This window comes from Gopherus flavomarginatus, chromosome 10, assembly GCF_025201925.1.
Source record: "Gopherus flavomarginatus isolate rGopFla2 chromosome 10, rGopFla2.mat.asm, whole genome shotgun sequence".
Classification (NCBI taxonomy): domain Eukaryota; kingdom Metazoa; phylum Chordata; order Testudines; family Testudinidae; genus Gopherus; species Gopherus flavomarginatus.
In genome coordinates, this window is record NC_066626.1 from 11,620,043 (window position 1) to 11,633,426 (window position 13,384).

The 13,384-nt window shown below is 49.4% G+C and overlaps 1 protein-coding gene across 2 annotated transcripts in view; it reads right to left on the reverse strand.

Moving 5' to 3' along the window:
- Positions 1-928: 928 nt before the first annotated feature.
- The window catches only part of LOC127030128 (zinc finger protein 624-like), a 42,449-nt gene continuing 29,993 nt past the window's right edge, over positions 929-13,384 (reverse strand). Inside the window, exons 3-5 of one of the 2 annotated variants that reach the window (XM_050916135.1) lie at positions 8,914-9,040; positions 8,212-8,325; positions 929-7,859 (exon numbers count right to left, since the gene is read on the reverse strand). In XM_050916135.1, coding sequence (XP_050772092.1) covers positions 6,031-7,859; positions 8,212-8,325; positions 8,914-9,040 — 2,070 coding nt within the window. In that variant the 3' untranslated portion in view covers positions 929-6,030. Of the gene's footprint in view, positions 7,863-8,211; positions 8,326-8,913; positions 9,041-13,384 lie in introns of both variants that reach the window. The other variant, XM_050916134.1, reaches the window with a different exon arrangement.

Consider the following 13,384-nt stretch of genomic DNA (forward strand, 5'->3'; position numbering starts at 1 on the left):
AATTAAAAAACACTGAAGTGAGTTAAATGTATTATGATTGTTGTTGTTATTAGCTAGCTAGATAGGTTATTGGGGGCCAGGGTTCAGTGTGGGAAATGGTGTGCTATTTTATGGGTTGAATTATGACCAAATGACATGACCCCTCGCCCATGTCCGTCACTTAAGTTCAGTAATTTGTCAAGTGTCCGTTGCACAAGATGGTGGTGCCTACCCCTGCCTGCATGGAGGCAAACCCATGTGGCTCATCTTTACCCTACAGACTTCAAACTCTCTTTCTGAACAAGCCCTTTCATCTCCGGTGAGATATTATCCCAGTAGCTTCCTGGAATCTACACTCTCTTTGATTAGAAACCTTCTCAGGCCACTGGACGAGTGCACTGCTGCCTGGGTCTGCCTGCTGAGGTATGGACTGTAATGGTCAGAGATCTCAGCGGCACAGAAGTATATTGAAGGTGAATCCTAAGGAAATAGAATGTAAATGATCCTCCACGTGTCCTGCCTCCCACGAAAATGAATCCAACCCACAGGTCACTTGGGCAGACGTATCCATGGCAGGGCACTACACTGTTAGCAGCGCAAATGAAGCTGCCAAACAAATGCTGTTTAAATGACCTCACTCTAGTGTGCAAACTCCTCTGTTAAGAGGTAATTGATGCACATGAACACCAGGCAGGGTCGTTTGGAAGCCGAAGACTCTATGCGTCCATCCCACACCACTGTCGAGTTTCAGCACGTTGGGACAAGTAAGCAAATAAGAACAACCTTACCCAGGGCTGCCCCTAGTGGGGCGCAGGGCCTGGGACAGCTTCCCCCACCCCACCCTTTCCTGCCCCACCCATTCCCCATTCTCCTCCTTCCCCACCTCTATTCCACCTCTTCCCCCAAGCCCTGCCCCTGCTCCGCCCCTTCCCCCAAAGCCCAACCTCTCCGCTCCCGAGCAGTTAGGCAATAGTTGAGTGTGTGTGTCTGTTTTAGGGTTGTTGGCATCAAAATCTTCAGACTCAGGTATCTAAAGTGAAAGGAGCACCTGGGCATCTAAATCTATTTTGTGCATGTAGCCCAGTGGCTCTCAAACTTTTGTATTGGTGACGCCTTTCACACAGCAAGCCTCTGAGTGCGCCCTCCCTCCCCCCCCCGAAATTAAAAACACTTTTTATACATTTAACACCATTATAAATGCTGGAGGCAAAGTGAGGTTTGGGGTGGAAGCTGACAGCTCACAATCCCCCATACAATAACCTCATGACCCCCTGCAGGGTCCTGGCCCGCAGTTTGAGAACCCCTGATCTAGCCCCGAATGCCTAACCTGCTTTGACAACCCCACTAAGCACCTCTCTGCATCCTCAGGTGCCTAATAGCTTAAAACTCTAACCCTAAGTCATTTTTTAAAAGATACTTTTGAAAAATTTACCGAAAATCTAACAGGATTTAAAATTCAGTGTAATATAAGCTGGGCCCACAAGCCCTAAAATACCTTCATCAGAACAGCATGGGGCTTTGATGGTATCTCTCCATGGCAGGGTCTGACAGCCGGTGCAGAATGTTGGAACAGCCCCATTGGCAGTGATTATTGCTAAAGCCGTAAGAGATTGACTGTCCTCAGAGAATGTCGTCTGTGCTCTAGGGGTAAGAGCTGTAATTCTGGGGAAGAACAATCTGTGTTTGTCACACGTAACAGAAGTTGAATAGCTGCTTCCAGGGCACAGCCGTGTTCTCTCAGCCATAGGGAGATGCTGCCCCCTCCCCTCATCATTCCCCTTGGGGCGTCACTCGTAGCTGGTTAGACTTCAGGGTCACTCCTGACACTTGCAAAATCCTTTTGTTGGCTGTTCTGCATATGTAGGCTGGAAGCTCTTTCCCTTAGGGGCTGTCTCTCATGATGTGTACGTACAGCATCTAGTGCAGTACAGCCTTGGGCTTCTGGGGAGCCTCTGGCTGCTGCTGTCTAACAATAATCATGCGACTAATTGAGACACAATTATTTTGTAGCCAGACATGAATGAATTTGGGGAAAGTTGTGGTGTGAGGAACAGGCCGAGTATGAACAGGGAGAGACTCCCAAACCCACCCATCTAACCTCCCAGTCCTGCCAAACCTTAGTCACATGCTTAATTGTACCATTGCGGATAGCCCCATTGCTTGAAATGGGTCTGCGCTAGAATTAGGCAGGTGGTAAAGTTGAGAGAGCCGGGGTTTGGGGCTGAAACCAGCTCAGAGCAGAATCACTTTAGCCCGATTATCCACATAGAAATTTGTCAATATACTGTCTGCAACGGACCCTATGAGAGGGCAGAGCTGAGATTGTATGAGTGACCTCACTGCATTTCTGTACCAGAGCACGTTAGCACTGCTTTTACTGTTCACCTCCACTCCGAATCCGAGGGGTATTTCATGGAAAACAAGGACACAGTGTGAGAAACTAAATTCTACTTTATTATAACAAAGGAGAAACAGACTCCTGTCCCCACCCCCAGCCCAGCTCAGCATGGGACTTTCCATCCCCAGCCCAGTACACTGCTGCGCCCAAATCCCCTGTGCACCAGCAACAGAGCAACATTTACCAACTGGTAGAAAAGTACAGAGAGATGCCCAGGAGACGTGCTGGCGCTGTCACAAAGCAAACACTGTGAGGGCAGGAATCCAAGGAACGGAGATTAGAGGTGTCACGGAGTGTGGGGGAGTCCGGCCCTGCACCCCTCTTCCTGGGACTCACAGTGATTCTCAGCCAGCCAGTAAAACAGAAGGTTTATTGGACAACAGGAATGCAAGTTACAGCAGAGCTTGTAGGCACAGCCAGGACCCCTCAATCGAGTCCTTGAGGGTTCAGGGCCTTTGGATTCCAGTTTAGGATTCCCTGATTTCTAACCACCCAGCCCTAAACCGAAACTGAACTGCCCTTCCTCCAGCCCGCCCCTTCCTTTTTTCCAGCTTCCCGGGCAAAGGAGCTGACACACCTCCCCCCCTACCTGGCTCAGGTTACAGGCCTAGATCCTGTCTCTCACCTAAAGACATCCCCGGCTCTCCCATCCTCCACAGACACAGTCCCTACTCCATCACACCAGGGACGCAATCTGGGGTGAGTGGGGCAGACAGTCTGTCGTCCCCACACAAGACCGTGTTAGATGGGGAGGGGTGACCAGCTGGGCTTTCAGGCTCCTCATCTCCCTCTCGCCTCTATGGTGGGGTCAGCCTGGCTTCAAGGCTGGCTCAGGCCTCTTGACTTCCCCAGCTTCCTTCTTGTTTCTGCCCAGGCTCGTCCTCTGAGCAATGAGGAGATGCTGCCCCCTCCCCTCATCATTCCTCTTGGGGCATCGTTTGTAGCCCTTCCGACTTCAGGGATGGCTTCACCCAGCACTCCCAGGGCAATTCCTGTCTCCCTCTGGCACTGGCACAGCAAGTTCACCGTTCTCAGCCTCAGCTGTCTGGCTCCCAAGAGACAAGTCTGCAGTTTCCCAGCTCTGTTCCCCACCCTCTCCTCGCCTGTCTGCATCTCACAGCTCTGCAGGGATCTGGCAGTAACTCCATACCCTGTTCAGTCTCGGCCCCTCAGAGTGTGACTCTCACCTCAGTGCTTGTGCTGACAGACAGTGACACTTTTCATTGTTCAAACACACAAAAATCTCATGACAATGGGAAAGAACAGTCAAAACAAACAAGGACTCTTCTGGCAAATGATCATTTGTCTCATAAAGTCCTTAATAAACCTGCTACATCCTGTCAAAGTAAACTACTATCAAAATATAAGACCAAACGGCCTCTAGGAAGAGACAGAAACCAACACTACAAGGTGTGCTACAAAATAATTTCAGGTTTATAAAGTGAAAATCCCACAGAACTCTAACTGCTCAAAGAAGGAAAACAAATTCATCCATTTTCTTCTGACCTGGCTAAACCTGCTGTACTCAGCACCCCCTCATTATCTGGTTGTGTTATTTACAGAAGTTTTAACATCGTCCTAATGCAAAAATAATAATAAAAAAAAAACCCAAAGCCCAAACCTGACCATCTACAAAGCCCAGAAGCCACTTTAACAATAGATCAGAGATTGGCGACCTTTGGCACCCAGCCTGCCAGGGTAAGCCGCTGGTGGGCCACAAGACACTTGGTTTACCTGAGTGCCCACAGGCACAGCTGCTCGCAGCTCCTAGTGACCATGGTTCACCTTTCTCGGCCAATGGGGGCTGCAGGAAGTGCGGCCCGCATGTCTCTTGGCCCGCGCTTACCCTGACGGACCGGGAGCCAAAGGATGCCGACCCCTGCAATAGATGAAAACAGGGACTTTAGCTCAGAAAGATGAGCGAGAGCTTTGGGGTTCATTTGAATTCCCCCTCCAGGTGTGGGACACTTTCATCTGTAGCCCTCAGGAGTCTGAGTCAGGACCAAAGAAATCAGAGTGATTCCTAAGCACGGAGAGCACAGAACATTGTGGTAAGTGCCCGTGCTGGGAAGACAGTGCACTCCTGGGATTTGCACTCCTACAGTGGTGTGCACACAAGTGTGGGGCACGTCCTGAGCTGGGTTTCACCATGCAGACCTAATCTCCACATCCATGTCTTTCTGCAGCGGGACGTGGCACTTCCTGTGGGTGTGACAGAGCAGGCTGGCAGGCTGGGGTCGGGGTGCCCTGGCTGGTAGAACAGGCAGGCTCAGTGGAATCCCAGTACATCAGGTGACATACCCAGATCGGCAGGACAACCCGTCAGAGGACTGATAGGGGCTTCTTTTCCCGTGCTGGGGTTTGCTTAGATCAGGCAAAGCCAGAGGGTCCCTGATCAGCTCCGGGTCAGCTGCTGCTGGAACCTGCCCCCAGAGATGGGCAGCTGGATACTGTTAGCACATAAGCCTGGTTGTCCGCCTGAGACAGAATTTGGGGTTTGACTCTTGCATATTTTACTAAATGTGTGTGAGCAAAGGACAATGGCACCATGTGCTACATCTGCCCACACACAGATGGGGTGAAAAGAGCTAAGAGCTGGAGCTAGTGTTCCTGGACACAGATGGAGTGTAATATATGAGTGCACACTTGACAACCGCCGCAGGTCTCTCAAAGCAAGCCAAAGAATTGGTCAGGAGGGGAAGGCGGGATGGGGGGCAGTAAAACACTAAAAGACCAAAGAAATGCCTGCCCCTACCGGAGCCCAACCTCACTCCTCACCCCTCCCTTGGGTTACAAAAGAGGTGGCACGAAGACCCCAACTCACGACCCTCCCGAACAGGACATGACCATACGTTGTAAGTGGTGTGACTAGGGGTGTGCATTGCAGATCTATCTGGCCCTGCTACGGAGGAGGAGCAGGGGGAAGGGGACTGGGGAATGAGAATGGGGAACAGGCAGTTGGGACACAGGGAAGGCTCTGTGGTGTCAGAGCTGGGAAGGGAACACTGGGGAACAGACTATCGGCACGTAGAGATAAGCCTAACTGGTGTGAAGGGTGCGAAATATACTTGCTTGGAAACGAATCCCAATAAACATTGAATTGTCTGTCCTTTGGACTTCTGGTCTGCTCTCTGTCTGTGAGACAAGAACCAGGAGAGAGGGTGAGGGGAAAAGCCCTCTAACAGATACCTAGGAGCCAAATGCCACCGATGCGGGTGGGAATTAGGAAATGGAGTTTTTACTAAGGCCAGCCCCAACCAGGGCACTGAGGGAATTTCTCTCCTATGTGGAGGAGTCTCTGATGTCCAGTGTGGTGTTAGCTCCAACTGAAGCATTTTCCATGCTAAGGACACATCAAAGGGCTCTCCTCTGTGTGGATTTACTGAGGCATGATGCCATGTGAGCACCAAATAAAGCTTCCTGCACATTCTTGCTCTTTCTTCTGTGAATTATGCGATGAGGAACAATGTGTGAGCTCAGACTGAATCTCTTCATGCCGTTATTGAACCTTTTCCCACAATCCAAGCATTTATGGGTTCTCTGTCATGTGGATTGTCTCATGTGATGGAAGGTTTGATCTTCAAATGAAACTTTTTCCACAGTTGAGGCATTTATAGATTCTGTCCTGTGTGAATTCTTCAATTTTTATGAAATTATGAGCAGGGACTAAAACTTTTCCAATCATCTAAGCATTTATAGGGGTTTTCTCTTGTGTGGATTGTCTGATGTCTAACAAGGTTTGAGCGCTGACTGAAACCTTCCTCACAGTGGAGGCATTTGTAAGGTTTCTCTCCTACGTGGGTTCTCTGATGTACAATAAGGGCTGATGGTGCACTGAAACTTTTCCCACAGTCCAAGCATTTACAGGGTTTCTCTCCCATGTGCAGCCTCCGATGGGCAGTAAGATTTGAGCTCTGACTGAAGCTTTTATCACAGTCCAGGCATTTATAGGGTTTTTCTCCCGTGTGGGTCCTCTGATGTGTAATAAGGGCTGATGGTACACTGAAACTTGTCCCACACTCGAGGCATTTATAGGGTTTCTCTCCTGTGTGGGTTCTCTGATGTACAATAAGGGCTGATGGGGCATTGCAACTTTTCCCACACTCAAGGCATTTATGGGGTCCCTCTCCTGTGTGGATCCTCCTATGGCTAGTAAGATGTGAGCGCTGATTGAAACTTTTCCCACAGTCCAAGCACTTATAGGGTTTCTCTCCCGTGTGAGTTCTCTGATGTACAGTAAGTGCTGATGGTGCATTGTAAGTTTTCCCACACTCAAGGCATTTATACGGTCCCTCTCCTGTGTGGATTTTGCCATGGCTAATAAGGCTTGACTGTTGACTAAAACTTTTCCCACAGTACAAACACTTATAGGGTTTCTCTCCTGTGTGGGTTCTCTGATGGGCAGTAAGGGCTGATGGGCCACTGAAACTTTTCCCACAGTACAAGCATTTATGTGGGCCCTCTCCTGTGTGGATTCTCCCATGGCTATTAAGATGTGAGCGCTGACTGAAACTTTTCCCGCAATCCAGGCATGTATATGGTCTCTCTCCTGTATGGATTCTGCTATGGTTTATAAGCCTTGAGTGCAGACTGAAGCTTTTCCCACAGTCTGAACATTTATAGGGTTTCTCTCCTGTGTGGGTTCTCTGGTGTACAATAAGAGCTGATGATACACTGAAACTTTTCCCACACGCAAGGCATTTATAGGGTTTCTCTCCTGTATGGATTCTCCTATGGCTAATAAGGCTTGAGCTCTGACTGAAGCTTTTCCCACAGTCCAAGCACTTATAGGGTTTCTCTCCAGTGTGGATCCTCTGATGTGCAGTAAGGGCTGATGGTCCACTGAAACTTTTCCCACAGTCCAAGCATTTATGTGGGCCCTCTCCTGTGTGGATTCTCCCATGGCTAGTAAGATGTGAGCGCTGACTGAAACTTTTCCCACACTCAAGGCATTGAAATGGTTTCTCTCCCGTGTGGGTTCTCTGATGGATAATAAGGACTGATGATGTACTGAAACTTTTCCCACATTCAAGGCATTTATATGGTCCCTCTCCTGTGTGGGTTCTCCCATGGCTAATAAGGCCTGAGCACTGACTAAAGCTTTTCCCACACTCAAGACATTTATATGGTTTCTCTCCTGTGTGCAGTCTCCGATGAGTAGTAAGATTTGAGATCCAGTTGAAGATTTTCCCACAGTCCAAGCATTTATAGGGTTTCTTTTCCTTAGGATTTGCCTGCTGGGCTGTGGTTTCCTGGGGATCCTTGCCTCCTCCCCTGCATTCAATGAACTCGTCCACTTTATTCTTTTGCCTGTTTCCCAGCTTCCTCTCTGTCCTGTGCCGATGACTCCAGGCTTCTCTCTCTTCCCAGCACTGGGAAAAATTTCCATCAGCTCTTCTCAGAAACCTCCCCTGCAGTTCCACTGGCTCAGGACCTTCCTGCTGTGGATTCCCATCCTCGTTCTCACTCATTGTCTCGTCACCTGCTGGGGAAGAGAGAGAATCCAGGCAGGAGTCAGTGCCTGGGCTGGTGGAAAGGACAAAAAGGGGAGTAGCAAAGAGGGAAAACACAACACAGTAACTGTTGGGAGAATGAGCAATTGAATTCTGTCTCCAAGTCCCACCCAAACACTCCCAGGGAAGTGAAGGCAGGGAGAAAACTCCTGACAGCGAACAGGGTGGGTAGGAAGCCATGAGTGATATCTGCCATGAGATGACACTTGCTGACCATAGTCTAACCTGGGTAAGATGAGGCAGAACTGACGGGGGCTAATGCAAGATTTTTGAGGTTTTCAGCTTTTTCCATATAGTTTCTGTGTCAGTGTCACTCCTCACCTGTGCAGGTGCCTCTTGGGATCTTCCTTTCCTCGAAGGCCTGGAGATCTGGGAGCCACGGCTCTTCCCCTGCTTCCAGCCGGGCGATCAGGTCAGGTTTGGGAATGGGGAGTCCTGCTCAGGGGTGAAATCAGGCATGAGCACAGTGCACTGATGATTGGTGGAGTATTTGTCACAAAGGGCACAATTGAAGTTTCAAATGACCCCATGATTTCTTGGGGGGGGTTGCAGGATGTGAACAGATGGGAACGTGGTCACTGAGCCCCAGTGGGAGAGGCCGATGTCTGGCGGGAACGGGAAGTTCTCACAGTGTTACTGGGAGTGTTCAGTGTCTGTGGGCTCTGGGGGACTTGCTGAGGCACACACAGCTCTGGTGCTAAACCCCTGCCTGTGTCTGAGCCCCCAGAGCCCTCCCCACACATGGAGCCAGTCCCAGCAAGGGAGGTGCACAGAGATGCTGTGTGTGAGTGAGAATTAATGCAGAGAGGCTAAGACACTGTTCCTGCCCCGTGACAGCTGGAGGGATGGGGATGAATTAGCATGTCCATGAGGTCCATGACTCCCCTATCCCATTGGAGGGGGTTTGGAGGTGAACGGCTCCCTCCTGTGGACTATGCAACCCATTCCCCTCTAACGTAACCGACCAGGTGCAGAAATGCAGACTCCGTGGCTTCACATAGCTGAGGGGACAGGAACCCTTACCCAGCGAGGTCACACTCTCATAGTTCTCCTGCATGACATCCCTGTAGAGGGCTCTCTGAGTGGGGTCCAGCAGCGCCCCCTGCCCTGCGGTGAAATACACGGCCACCTCCTCGAAGGTCACCAGCCCCTGAAACAACAGGTGCCCCCCACTCAGTGCCTGCTGCTCCTGCCACAGCCCCACTATTCATGGGGGAAGAAGCATAATAGGGTGGGTCTGGGAGGGCCAGAGGAGTGGAATCCCACCCCACCCTGCCCAGAATGGCCAGGAGGCTGCAGGGAACAGAGAGAAGGGGAGAGCTCCTTGTCCCTCCCAGCAGACGGAGGAGGGCAGGGTCTTCCCATTTCCCACACACCTGCTAGGCACAGGCTGAGGTGGGAGGCCCAGCTCACTGCAGGGAACAGGGACAGGAATCCCAGCACCTCCCCTTTGGATTTCATCGCAGTCTCTGCCTGGGGGGTTCAGGCTCCAGCCAAATGCTAGAAAAGGGCAGAATCAATGGAGCAGCAAAGACTGGGTGAGGAGGGGCCATTTATGCAGAGTCACCTTGTGACGTTGCACCCCATAATGCTTTATGGGAATATGCTTATGGATGTAAATATGACATAACTGGGACATGTTTTATGCTACATATGCATGTAACATGTCTCTGTGAAGGTTGTGATCTACTGGATATATTCATCCTATTTGTCTGCATCAGTTTTGTACTCGAAGTTATGAATACTGGCTGCGTACTTGTTTGATTCTAAGTAGGCTGCGGTGAAGCAGTTGGTCGGGTTCCTGAGAAAAGTCTATTCTCAGGAAATGCCCCATCCAGAAACTCTTAAGCCAACAATGAACTTTTGCAGGAGGTCAGACTAGATGATCATATTGGTCCCTTCTGACCCTAAAGTCTATGAGTCTATGAATCCACATCTGAGCTTTCCCAGGAATGTGGCTTGGCTGGTAAAGAACTCAGTCAGCATGGACATGTGACTTGCCCAGGTGATCCCAAAACTCCATTTTGTAGATGGATTCTACACAGGAGGAAGGAGGGGTTTCCACCCACAAGAGAAAGTCTATTTAAACCCCCGGGAGACCCCTCCATTTGATCTTCAGCTAACTCAAGAGATGGTCTCTCCATCCCCAAGGATACCTGAAAGGAACTGGAACAAAGGACAGTGACTGCAAGGGGTGAGTGATTGCTGGACCCAGACTAGAAGGAGGCTGGTCTGTAAAAGAAGCTTACTGGAACACCTCTGAAGGTGAGATTTTATCTGTATTCAGCTTCTTACTGTATTAGGTTTAGACTTGCGGGTTTTATTGTATTTTGCTTGGTAATTCACTTTGTTCTGTCTGTTACTACTTAGGTCTGGTCTACACTGGGGCGGGGGAATCGATCTAAGATACGCAACTTCAGCTACGAGAATAGCATAGCTGAAGTCGAGGTATCTTAGATCGACTCACCTCCCATCCTCACGGTGCAGGATCGACAGCCACGGCTCCCCCATTGACTCTGCTTCCACCTCTCGCCCTGGTGGAGTTCCGGAGTCGACGGGGAGCACATTCGGGGATTGATTTATCGCATCTAGACAAGACACGATAAATCAATCCCCGATAGATCAACCGCTACCCACCGATCCGGCGGGTAGTGTGGACGTCCCCTTGGAACCACTTAAATCCTACTTTTTGTATTTAATTGAATCACTTTTTACTTATTATTTAACCCAGAGAATGTATTAATACCAGCGGGAAGGGGAAATAATACCAGGGGAAACAGTTGTACATCTCTCTCTGTCAGTGTTATAGAGGGCGAACAATTTATGAGTTTACCCTATATAAGCATTATACAGGGTAAAATGGATTTATTTGGGGTTTGGACCCCATTGGGAGTTGGGCATCTGAGTGTTAGAGATGGGAACACTTCTTACACTGCTTTCAGTAAGCCTGCAGTTTGTGGGAAGTGGTTCAGACCTGGGTCTGTGTTTGTAGTTGGCAAGCATATCTGGCACAACCAGGTGGGGTTCTGGAGTCCCAGGCTGGCAGGGAAGGCAGGGGCAGTAGTAGTCTTGGCACATCAGTTGGCAGCCCCAAGGGGGTTTCTGTGATCCAACCCGTCATAGTGGAGTAGTCGGCAGGATCTGTGCACAGCTGATTGCTCTTAAGATACTGGTAGTGATTTTAAGTGAGTTTTGGGTGTGATGGCTGGAGAACAAAGAAAGTGGTGACTGGTTTGTTATTTTCTGTTTGCTTATTTTGGGGAAGGGAATAAAGGCAGGAAAATCAGCAACATGAGTGAGAGCGAGGCTCAGAAAAAGCTAGAACTGCACAGGCTGCAAATGGCTGAGAAAGAAAATGAAGATAAAAGACTGACGGAATTAAAACAAATGGAAAGTAATGCAGAAACAGCCAGGGAGGAGGCTGCCCACAAGAGAGCTATGGAGGCAGAGGCAGTCAGAGAGTAGGCAGCCCGTAAAAGAGCTCTGGAGTTAAGAGACAGAGAAATACAGGCCCAGATTGAGGCCCAGAAGCATGAACTGGCTGTTATGGAGTTGAAATGACAAAACCGTCTAGCTGCTAACTCCACTTGCCCAAAAATCCACAAATGGGAGCGACTACGTCCACAGTATGATGAATCCAGTTATATTGCTGAATATTTCATCACCTTTGAGAGACTGTGCACCCTCCATGCTATCCCTGGAGATCGAAGGATGACCACCTTGATAGCAACATTGACTGGCAGAGCTCTGGACATATTCAATAAGATGCCTATTGATGATGCTTCAAACTATGGTAAATTTAAGGAACTGCTCTGAAATAGTTTCAGATTACACCTGAAATCTACAGGGTTAAATTCAGGAGTCTTAAGCGGGGATCTGGATTGAGTAATGTGGCTTATGCAAATGAAATGAGAGATTTGGTAGAGAAGTGAGTCAGAGGGAAAGGCATTACAAGCTTTGAAGGAATGTGTGATTTGGTTACTCAGGAACAATTCCTGAATATGTGCAGTGATGAAGTAAAACAGTATTTCTGGGACAAAAAGGTGAATGCAATGGGTGACTTAGCTGGGTTTGCAGACTCTTATGAGCAAGCTCAAGCTGCAATTAAACATAAACCACTGGCAGAGGGGTACAGGGTTGGGGGAAAGCAGAATCACCGTTTCACTCCGGGAAAAAGGAGGCTGGGCATTCACCTCCCCAGGCCCCTGGTACTCGTCCCGAATTTCCTGTGCAAGCAGAGGATCCCAAGAGGTGCTAGCATTGTAAGTCCACTGAGCACCTGAGGAATAATTGTCCTTGGCTAAGAGGGAACAGGCAGCAGGCAACACATGAAGCTGCTGCTTCTCAGAGCCCAGCTGCTGCCTCTTTCCACACAGAATTTGCAAAGTTTGTTTCTACCTAACCAAGCTGTGAGCATATGCATGCTGTTAAACTTAATGGGAAATTACTCGTTGGATTGAGAGATATTGTTGGAGCAAAAGGGAATGCTAATTCCTTGCTTCTGGCAACCCTCTGCTTATCCGCCCAGTATCAACCCAGCTAATCTTTGCATGTATGTAACCCTACTTAATGCACGTAGGCAAAATACCTAGGAGAAAGGAGAAAGATGTTAGGCGGAACCAACTTATCTGTAAAAGGAACTTGAGAGACGTATGGACTAATGGAAGCTCTGCACGAAGGGATGTTTGTAGCCTAGTGTTAGAGCAAAGGGCCAACTATTTGAACTATTTGCTTATCATCTAGGCTGCTCTCCTATTGTACGTAACTGCTTCCTCCACGCACCTACTCAGGATAGTGGATAAGCAAATGCATCCTGATTACCCCTAAAGCGGGATTCAAACAATGTATAGGCTAATGGAATGTATGCACGCTAAGTTGTTTGTTACAGAGTATAAGAAGGCTAACTCCGAGCTTGTAAGGTGTGTCTTCTTCCTTTGGCACTAGCTGAGAAAGAGGCACCCGATCAGCTGACCGAGAATAAAGGTTTGGTACCCGTCTTCCTGTCTTCCGTGCCTCCTTGGGGTAATTGAGTAGCTCCAGGGGGAAACGAGCCTATTTGGCTAACAAATGGCGACCGCGGCAGGACTTCTCTCCCTGTAGGGAGCGCTGACCGGCGGCCGAGGGCGATACCGAAGAGTGGCCACCCTGAGCGTGGTTTGCTCAGGCTTCGGGTCGTCACAATCGGCCGGGGCGGCTGCGTCCCCTTTAAAGAGAACTCCAAAAGACACGGAACCAAGACGGCTCCAGCAGAGGAGGGAATCCGACTGCCGGACGCGGCCACTCCGGGCGGTAAGTGCATTTACCTCCTGGGTTTGAGGAATAACGCCCCCGAAGTGTGGGTTGGATGGTGGATACCCTCTAGCCGGCCTGTGAGAGGGAAGGGGTAACGACATTGTTTTAGTTTTATACATGTCTTGTTATTATGCTATTAAGTAAATAGCGGCCCATGCATAATTCCACTAACTCTACAATTCTGTGGGCCGTTCTGAACAAC